Below are 10883 nucleotides of genomic sequence, written 5' to 3'. Positions count from 1 at the left end.
TTAAATATTTTCCAGAATTTGATTTTGACAGGAATTAAACAGGTTTGCAGTCTTTCTAGTGAGAGATGATGTGTTCATAGACCGTCCTACTCCTGTGAATACAGGACAACGTATATATTGTTTGTGAACAGTGAAACACCAGTGCAACATTTCTTTCAGTCTGTGCAGTTAAATATAACCTACAGGATATTCGCTAGCATTATCTTTGAAAAAAAAAAAAATGGAGTTGATGTTGCCACTTCTCTAAAAATCTTTGTCACAGGAGTCAGTCAGTTGTAAATGTTACAGTACTGTGAGCAGAGTGATGGTGTGACATTGTGGGTTGAGGGCTGGAAAAAAGGTTCCATTGATACCCCCATTAATGGCTGCTGTATAGGTGGTGGAATATGTTTCATAATCAACACGTGAATTGTATGAATTCGTCTAGGGGCTGAAAAGGAAGTGGTTCTCAATAAATGAGAGAAAGACAAAGGACCAGCAGTGATGTCACAAATGTTTGCATGTTAAGTCTCCACTTATGCTTGGACAAGAGCTGCATCTATTTGTATCTGTGCTGCACTGCCCCCTGAAGAACTGTCTGTGTGAAACAGTTGTCAAATAAAGTTGACATATCGCGTCCCACCTGAGCTGTGAGGAGGGCTCTCTGTCTCTTTTCTGTTGGTATATGTTTCTCTCAGGGGCCAATAAAACTGCACAGACTGATGGATCTACCTCCTGTCCGAGCACAAATGGAGACTTGAGAAATACTTTATCACTGTTTGTCAGAGGTCTGCTCCTCTTCGTAGTCACCCGAAACACGCTTTGACCACTTCCTGCAAACAGTCCCAATGCAGTACACATTGCCTCCCGTATGCTCACAGGAGCCCATCACATTTGTCAGAGTTAAAACATATTGCACATTGAGAAACGATGAGTGATTAGCACACAGCGCTCACATTGTCACAGAGAAACACTGAGAGCTGAGCTGGCTGCACTCCATGTGATGCACTACTTCGATGTGCAGTGAACTCTGTTTAAGGAGAAATAGAAAGAGATTATAAACTGATATGTTGGTAGTAGCTGATACTCGCCCCCACACACCTATCACGTAGCAGCTCAGTTGCCGAGAGGCTTTTGTTGTCATGGCAATAACCAAATTGTGGCTTTCACTGCTAAATGATACTGCAAAATAAACTCATGCACCCCATCATACAGCACACTTGCAGCATATTATTTAGCAATGACATTACTTGGAGGATAAATTGGTGCTGATACAAACTTTTTAATATAATCATACTAAAAGATAACATCAGCCAGGCCCCAAAAGATTTTTAAACTTTTGATATCATGGCTGTGTAAATTACTGAAATTATTTCTTTGTATCAACAAGAAAGATAGAAAATTAAATTAATGTAAAACCATGTCATCTGCATAATTAAGGAAATATTTCCACGAGAAGTTTTATAAATATAGGAAATACAGGAAATACAATTTGTAACCTAAAGTGCATTTTAAATAAAACACTTAATCAATAGTTACTTATGGTCTGGTGGAGGTGGCATCCCAGATGCACCATCTTCATTGATTATGAATGGTATGAACATAAAGGCCTATGACAGAAACTGTAATCATAACAGGCTTACCAAATACTTCATAAGAATTCTATTGGCAATCACATTTGGAAGATTAGGCTATATAAACTGGAAAAGATTCAGGCTTTTGTCTCCTTTTGTATTAGTAGCCTACAATAAAAGACATTTATTTCAAACTGATATATTCAGTGCGATTATCTCCAAAAAGTATAGATGCAAACTCAAGCTCTTTTTGTGGTGATGAAACATCTATCAGTAACGTATCTCATTACCCTTCAAGATATTATCTGCTACTATCTGCTATTAATAGCCTTTGACAAATAATCAGTGACAAATCTGAAAAGAATGTTATCTTTCTTACAGCCCAATGTTTTTTTCCTTTGTAATTTGAAACCACTTATTTCTTCTTACAAACAGTAAGTGAAGTGAAGTAAAGTAAATGCATTAGCGGACGTAAAAAGAAATGTATTTAAACATCTAAAAACCTCTGATGACAAATGAAATGCTTTACTTATAGCCTATAGCCTATTGTATCAATATAATTATTTAATTTTTTTTAACTTAAGTTATTTAAAAAAATGTTTTTTTTTCTCATGCATACCTTTATATCATAAAGGTAATATATATATATATGTTAGCAGTTCTCTTAAAAATGTTCCATTACTTACGCTGTGAATTGTAAGCTGTTATACTGTCCAATAAAGTTTTGAGTTTTGACACGCGCTGCTGTCCACGCGCGACCTGAAAGCTAATATTACACCGGATGTTCAACTGCGACATCATTTATTAGTTTAACGGTTACTTCGCTGTATTGGAAAAAAAGAAAAAAAAAAAAGAAGGTATTTTATGTGATAGAACTGGTCGAAACGTCGACATTTTTTTTTACATAAAACTTTAAAAAAAAACAAAAAAACATTAACAGCAACTTTGCTGAAGAGGAGCATTTTTTGGGAAAGTTGCAAGTGGTGACGTATGTTTACATTTCCACTCGCGGGGGAGATAACGTAAAGACTTGCTGTTTTGTTTCAACAGGTCAAAGGACCACAATGACCAGCGGGGATATTGTTTATGACAAAGTCCACTTCAGGCACGACTCGAAATGGAGTGGCCGTCTGGGGCCTTCAGAGGGGGGCGGGGTGCTGCTCTGCGTGGCCTGTGTCATTGAAATGATGGAGGCCGAAGATGTCGCGGTGAGGAAGAGGAACTCACTGCGGCTCAATGGAGGTTTTGAATGAACCCTTCCACCGTGCACTTTGATCATTTGTCTGGACCTTATGTGTCATCGACCAGGAAATATGTGTGAAAATGCCATTATCCTATTCATTTCCACCACTATGTCTTTCTCCCCCTCTCTGCCGGTGTGATACAGATGGTGAGGAAGTCTTTTGCCTTGTCCGGTATCAGCGGGGTGCTGAAGTGGTCTCCAGGGGCCTTGAGTGAGCTGCTCCGACAGGACCCCGGTGTCTCTCTCCATTTTACAGCTTCGCTGCTGGGTGAGAAGCAGCGTGACATTAAGAATCTTAAGGAAGGTCTATGAGAAGCAAACGCTGGACTTTTACACTCATTATCTCTACTGAGGTGCACATAGTTTCCTTAGTTAGGCTGATAGATGATAATGCGGGCGTGTGTTTGGAAGGTCGATTATTCATCACAAAACAAGAGGCGTCGGCAGAAAGTGTGACAGAGCACATACCGTCCGTTCATTGTTGACCATCACTAAACAGCACGGGTTGTGTGAACATCTTGCTGGCTTGAGTTCGATTGTGTAACATTTACTTTTGTAGGAACTAATCTCCGCTGTGTCAGTCTGCTGTCGTGCTGCTGCTGCAGTCACATTACAGTTTCTCTGCAAGGTCAGACTGAACAATGGAGACAGCTGATTTTACCACATTACCCGAAAAGTAAGACACAGACATTATCACATTGTTCAACAAAGTGCTGTTAAAAAAAAAGAAGAAAAAAGAAAAAGGATCGACATATGTAATAGAGTTGACCTACGGTTCACTGCTTTTCTTTCATGTTATAAGCTTTATATCAAGAGACGTGTCTGCTGTCTGTGGTGGTTGCATTAAACCAGGACATTGATTTGCTGATGAACTGTGCAGATATTTGGCCCTTTATAAAGTGCTCGGTATTAAACTGGGTCTGGTCCATAAAAGTGATGTTCATTAGTCATGACAGCTGCATTAGATCTGAGATGAAACTGGGTTTCATTTTGTAGTTGAATTAGCAAACAAAAAATATGAACAAAGGCTGCAGTCAAGTGGACAGTTTAGCTGTTGTCAGTCTAATTAGTGTTTCAGATGCTTTTAAGCTGGTATTTCATGGAAATGATTATTTTTCATACAAAAAAAAAAAAAGAAGATTTAGAAGCACAAAATACCAGCTATTCGCACCAAAACACACAAGCTAAATGATGTAATTGAAGAAAACATAATTTGAAAACTGAAAAGATATCCTGACTGTCGTTATTAAAATGTTTTTTTTTGTTTTTTTTGTTATATGCTTTTTATACTCATATAGTCTGAATGATCAACACAATAGATAACAAAATACAGTGATTTATGAGTCTTTGATGCATGTTGGATGTATATAAAGTCATAGATATTATGACCACCACCCAGTGCAGCCAAAGACCCTATGAGATCATGCTTTAATATGTCCGAGGAGAGTGTCTTTATTAGCCTTGCGTTGTGGTTGATACTTTACTGCCTGGGCCAGTATATCTTCCTCCTCCCCAACCTGCATTACCGAGTCTTCTGTTGGAGATGTTATGAGAATGACAGGTAAAGACAATTATACCCCAGTGTGTTTTTATGATGCCACGTAATCAGATGATGTCACTGATGCTTCTTCCTCACTGGTCAAATATTAGGTTATTGCAGCCTTTGAGGTCTAATCAAATTAGCCCAGTAAGAGGATATGTGGCAACAAATGGTAAGCTGGTAAAAAGCTCTGACCAATATGACAGGACATTAAAAGAGCCATTACAGTGCTTGTGGGATGGTCTGCTGAGCTGCGCTTCACTATATGCCAATGAGAGCATAATCCAACATGAAATGTGCCTTTGAAACACCACCACACACTGTTTTTTCTTATCTACATGCTAATAGGATAACATGTACAGACGCAGCCATGGAATTGAGATCATTTCTTACATTACTGCTTTTTTTTTTTTATTTTTTTTTACTGACCTTTATGACATCCAGCCAAACTAATGCATGGCAGAGTAGATGCAACAGTATGTACACTGCAATCAGTTAGATTTTCACTCCCCTTTAACATTAATCGCCATCTAATCTCTTAAAGTACTTAAAGTACATGCAACGTGCCATATTATTGCACACCGACACCTCAAAAATTGCCTCAATGTTACTACCTGTCTTCATCGATCAAAACGCCTCGCTAACTCACAGGATGCTCTTCTAACATTACCTTGATACGACTGTTTGCGTACGCAAAGCCTCCGCAACATGTTGAGAGTGTGCAGTATCTCTGTGGGGTTATCGACTGGCCACCTCCCTTCTTCTGCACCTCGGGAAGGTTTAGCCGCAGTCCTGGCGTCCCAGAACTACTCCCCTCAATACTCACACCCACCACTTCTGCTCCACCTGCTTCACATCTAATTTAATTTGACTTGTGTTTACATACTGTGTTGGATATCTTGTCAAATTTGTGTAAGGTAGAGTAGATGTAACAGTTTGTCACTGTGATTAATTAGATCTCCACTCTCCTCTAACATGAATCATCATCTAATGTCTTTGTAAATTGTATTCTGTTATGTTCTTAACCTACTTTGGTCCCTTTTCCTGTGAGATTATATTCATTTTCTTGCTTTTTTTTTCTTAATATAACCTTTTGAGATTGTGCCATGCAAGGGGTTTGTGAAGTATGCATTTTAAATCAGGTCTGTCTTCGCTCTGCTGTCCCCAGGGATGCTTCAGACTGTGCAGGACCCAGTCACTCTGGAGAAGGTTGATCAAGGTGAAGAGATGCCTCTTTGTAGTTTTTGGATGACACACACTCACATCCTGCTCACAAACATAGACACACTGTGTGCAGTTCTTATGAGATCACACACATGCTGAGTCGCTCTTTTTCTCTGTTTGTAATTACAGTCATTGCTTGTAACTAAGGTGGTCTTACCTTTACTCATCCTTTTAAAGGCTTAGACTTCATTTGACATGTAGAAAATCTTGTCCTGCTGCATTGTGCACAGCTGAAACAGATTTCTTTTTGTGTTTAATGAACGATTTAAGCAACTATTTGCAGCATTTTCTGGATCCTCAATGTTATCCACTTAGCAAAGTCCCAGTTAGTTTTTTTTTAGTACTCAGACAGATTTGGCCCACTGCAGAATTTCAAGATGCTAAAATGTTTTGGTAAATGCAAATGACAGCATGATTTTATGGTAGCTGTCTTAAATCGCCTCAAGGACCACTTTAGCTATAATAGTTATTAAAGTGCTTAAAATCTGACACTGCTTGTGCTCATTGCACAGACAGTGTGTGAAGTGCACATTTTGAAACTCATCTGAGCCCCATAAATAATGCAATCTGTGTGTGTGAAGAGAAGAAAGACAGAAAACATTTCTAACATCGGCTTAGCGAACGTGTAAAACAGCCAACTTAATGGGAGCTTTGGTTTTAGCTGAGAGGCCCACAAGGATCTTGTCCTTATGGCAATGCCATCTGATGTTATGTCAATGAACACTGTGGTCTGTTTGAAGCATATAATAACATAATAATTCTTCAAGCACCATCACAGTCGCTCACAAGACAAACACTGACTAAATAAAAACCTAAAGAAAAATTGAAAAAAATGAAACTCTGGATTATTTATTAATATTGGAACAATAGATACATTGAACTGTGATTTCGCTTTCTTCTTTCTCACAATAGCAGAGATTTTTCTGCAAAAGTGTGAAACTACTTCACTATGATGTTTATTTCATGAATGCCTCTTTGGTTTCTGTTTGATGTCTGTGTACATGAATACATGTGTGCGTGTGTTTATGTGTGGCAGTGCTGGTACAGCTGCTTTTAGAGCTCCAGAGTGAGTTGTCGTTTCGCTCTGTTTTGGACGAGATACACAAGCAGGTAAGACAAACACACTTGCAGACATATTGGGAAACACGCCCTCTCATTTACACATGCAGGCGCAGGAACATACCCAACATTAACAGCACTTGTGTTACCAACATCACATCCTCCCAGGGCTGTTTAGTAAACAGACGGTGTGCTTGTCTCCCTCTTGCTGCTGGTGTGTCACCTCAGGGGGAGGGGAGAAGCATCACTCTGGAGCCGGCGCTGCAGGTGGAAAATAGTAGACTGTGAACGGCGATGATGACAGAGAGGTAGAGCACCAGGCAGGCAGACAGACAGGTCTCATTTATGTCTCTAGAATAGAGCCTGATTAGATGCCAAAATGTCTCGAAAGAACCCTATGGTGAGAATATTGTACTTGAGAAATAAGCAGTTTGTTAAATGAATTAGGGGAAATTGTGTTAAATGAACCTTTTCCAGCCGTGAGGCTCCTCTGGTGAGATCAGGCTGCATCTGGTATTGGGACACAACTCGCCGTAATTTTTCAAAGCCAACTTTAAGAGCAATAACATCAGTGCTTGCTGACTCATCACTGTTTTCATTAGTAAAAACAAAAGGTGAGTTTTTGATCTCACTCTGGCCTGGTGGCCCTTGTGTTTGTTTTAAAAACAATCATCTTTGCCTATATGACACTGCTGATCTTGTGCTATTATGTAATCCTATGGGCTGTCAAGCTTTATACAAGGGTTATCAAAAAGTTCCCTTGCTGGTCCTGTTGTGTGCGAGTGGAGCACAGTACAGTGATATGCACAGAGCAGGCCAGCTGAGGAAGTATTCTAAGTTTTGTTGTCAACATCGACACTTCAGTACACGTGTTTTTGTGTCCACTGGCATGTGCGCATTTACGGTGACACCGTGAACTTGAGCAGAGAGCGGACATCAGACTTTGTGTCAAACTTGGGAACTTGTCACACGGACACTTGACATGATCAGAAAGTCTACAGCAATGAGCCGGGCGAGGTGTTTTGAGTGGGCTCATTTCAAGAAAGGCAGAACGTCACTGTCCAAAACCAAAGAAGGGGCATCAGGTCAGGAGCAACCGGGTGGGTTTTCTTCGACAGTCACCGGGTTGTGCAGCTTGAGGTCGTCTGACTGTCAGCACAGAGTTCTACTGTGATGTTCTGAGGTGTCTGATGGAAAACGTTCAGCGCAAACAACCTGAACTGTGACACGATGGCACTTTAATTCTCCAACCTGGCAACATGCCTGCTCACAGCATGCTGAAAAAGCACAAGTTTCTTGCCCTCAGCAACACGATCGTTCCTCCCACCGGGTTTGGCTCCATATAAATTATTTCTGTTGATTGCACTTCGTAAGGCCAGTATGTGCCTGAGCCGTGTTCATCCACACAGTTCCCTCTACATTGTTGTGTGTGAGACGCTATTGATTATTATTTTTTGCATCCCCTTTCTAGCTGAGTGACCAGCTCGGTGTGAAGCGTTTGCTGCCTACATTCAGCTTCTTGGGGAACCTCATAAAAGCAGTCCCCGATGTGAACCACAGTCTTGTGACTCAGTATGGTGAGACCCTGCAACAGACACTCAGTCACTCAGTTACACCTCCATCTGTCTGTTTCAGTATGCAACAAATGCTGCCACCTCTTTCACGTTTCTCTGGTTTCTCCCTCTGAACAGACACAATTTTCTGCACATTCTCTTCAAAGTCATAATGCTTATCGCCGCACTGCGTTTATGTGCTAAACGAGGAGAGTGTCCTTCTTACTGAATCCTAAGTACAATTTCACCAGTTCATCTATGCAAGGCATTTTGTAGAAGTGTGCACTAAAGCTAGTCATTAGATTCGTCCTTAAAAGTTTGACTTAAATCTTGAAATGTCGACTTTATTCTTGACATTTAGACTTTATTTATCAAAAACCCTTCGTCCTCTTAATGTGGCTCGAATAGGCTTTACAACCTGAAGCTGAATCCCTTTCAACTGTAAACGTGCTGCCCTGCAGCAGACCACTACCACTGACCTTGTGTAGCAAAGACATCAATTTCCCTTTGGGGATGTGTAGACTATCCACAAAAAACTGTGGCACAGGTCAGTTCAGGTCAAATTTAATAATGCAGTTGAACAAGATCAGGTCAGGTTTCAGGTAGCTCATGATGCCGTCACATCTCTTTATTTTTTTTGTCTTGACCACGGCATCAGAAAAGAAATGAAATAAAAAATGTAAGCCAGGTCCAGGAAATATGTTAGAAATAAAATCTCAAATGGAAGATAACGATATGAAAAACGTTTTTCTCTCAACACAAGAAAAGCCACAATTCAATTGACCTTTTCAACAGAGCTTTTGAAGTGTATCTCAAATGTGTAGAACTATTCTTACTGTGTCCGCTTTAAAAAACAGTGTTTCACATGCTGAACCGGACTCCACTGCCTGTACCTCTGAGAAATGAAAGAAAAAGAAGTCACAAGACTGTATCTTTCATATCCTTTCCCCTAAACTTTCTCAATTCAATTTCTCTCGGTGTTATGACCTTTTCAGTTGCTCTCCGGCTGCACTGAGATAACCGTACTTAAAATTCTATCTGCATAGGCAATCCCACACCACCAGCACCTGCTGCAGGTTTTCAAAAAAGCTACAAATACAAGTTCATCCAGCTTTTTCTCTGGAACTCCCCATACACAGCATATGGTTCTATTTATATCTCAGTACATGTGTAATATAGTGAGGCAGAACAATAGTGCACCTCACCAGCCCTCCCACACACAACTGCTGATTTCATCTCTGCTACAACCACCTGTACGATGCCTGCCTACTCACTGGACCATCTCACCACATTGTTTGATGGGAAATTGTTAATCACTTACACCTGTGTGTGTGTGTGTGTGTGTGTGTGTGTGTGTGTGTGTGTGTGTGTGTGTGTGTGTGTGTGTGTGTGTGTGTGTGTGTGTGTGTGTGTGTGTGTGTGTGTGTGTGTGTGTGTGTGTTTGCTTCATGCCTGAGCACTTATACGAAACGAGCAGGAATTGTAGTTTCTCTGCTATGCTGTGTGCGTCCTCCTCCCATGTATTTACATGAGTTTTACAAGCTCCCCCGAGCAGCTGCAGGTTGCGGTGGGTTGTTGCGATGCTGATGCAAGATGTGGGCTGCCATTATTGACTGTGTGTGTCTGTCTGTGGACTGTCACTCAACAAGTCTCAGTGGGGCTGTTTGGACTAACGACAACAGCGCAGCAATGACAACACGAGCCCAGAGCGCCCAACAGATTTCGCTCTCTCTCCGACTCACTGTCAACTAACTGATTAACCCCTCTGTTTTTCTCACCGCTTCACTTTTCTCTGCCCGAATCAGTCTTTTATTTTTCTCTTTATCTTTCTCAACCCTCTTGTTTCTGCGCTGCTGGTGTCGTACTCCTCAGGGTCCTGACTGAAGAGTGGATACAGATGAAATGAGGGAAGCAGGGAGCACACATGAAGCACTGATGAGATAAAGAAAGAGGAAGGCAGACAAAGATAATGAGGAGCATAAGGGGAGGACAATAGTACATGCTTCAGTGTTTCTCACAGGTTAAGATGATCACAAATCCAAAATTAAGTTAAGTGTTAAGTGATTGAGGACATAACTTCTCTAATAGGGCTACACATTAATGCAGCATTTGGCATTTCAGCTTTACGCAATAAAGTTTTGTTGATCGTTGCACCTTTCACAGAGCAAATATCACAAAAGCCTTGTTCAGACTGAGCCCAGATGCGTTTTTTGTCATATGCAGATTGATGTTTGAAAATCTGGACAGCAAAAAACTACATGAAATGCATTTTTCAAAAACCGGATACAAACCACATTTGGAGGTGTTTTGAAATGCAATTCTGATCAGACTTCTACAGATGCATCGATTTCTTGCATCACTTGCAACGCTACACTAAGAGACAGCGTCATTTTGAGAGTGACAGAGAGAGCAGAGTATTTGCTCCCAGCAGCAGAGTGCTATCAGAGAGTGGAGATTTTGCCGCTATAGAGGACAATGACAACAACAGTTGTCTGCTGCCACTTTCATGCCAGCTGCTTCAGCGTTGGAAAACCACGTCACCAGTGTAGCTGTGCGTATATCGTTACCACAGCAACCCCTTACAGATAGGTTGGTGATGTCTGGACACACCAAATCTAATCTGCTCACTTACAAATAACAGTGCAGATAGTCTGTCCTAAAGATCTGATTTGAGAGACAAATCCAATTTGCCTGCAGTCTGAATAAAGCCA

At 40.8% G+C, this 10883-nt stretch overlaps 1 protein-coding gene across 1 annotated transcript in view; it reads left to right on the top strand.

Moving 5' to 3' along the window:
- Positions 1 to 2547: 2547 nt before the first annotated feature.
- Positions 2548 to 10883, top strand: part of LOC138622469 (meiosis inhibitor protein 1) — a 59387-nt gene continuing 51051 nt past the window's right edge. Inside the window, 5 exon segments of the mRNA XM_069701296.1 lie at positions 2548 to 2784; positions 2949 to 3064; positions 5505 to 5555; positions 6597 to 6670; positions 8091 to 8196. Of these exon segments, the coding sequence (XP_069557397.1) occupies positions 2618 to 2784; positions 2949 to 3064; positions 5505 to 5555; positions 6597 to 6670; positions 8091 to 8196 (514 nt within the window). The 5' untranslated portion in view covers positions 2548 to 2617.

This window comes from Brachyistius frenatus, unplaced genomic scaffold (assembly GCF_029030835.1).
Source record: "Brachyistius frenatus isolate BFR_SWC_R1_liver_20210118 unplaced genomic scaffold, ASM2903083v1 Contig_36, whole genome shotgun sequence".
In the NCBI taxonomy this organism is placed as follows: domain Eukaryota; kingdom Metazoa; phylum Chordata; class Actinopteri; family Embiotocidae; genus Brachyistius; species Brachyistius frenatus.
Note: the sequence above shows the minus strand (reverse complement) of the source record. Positions and strands in the feature narration are given on the sequence as shown.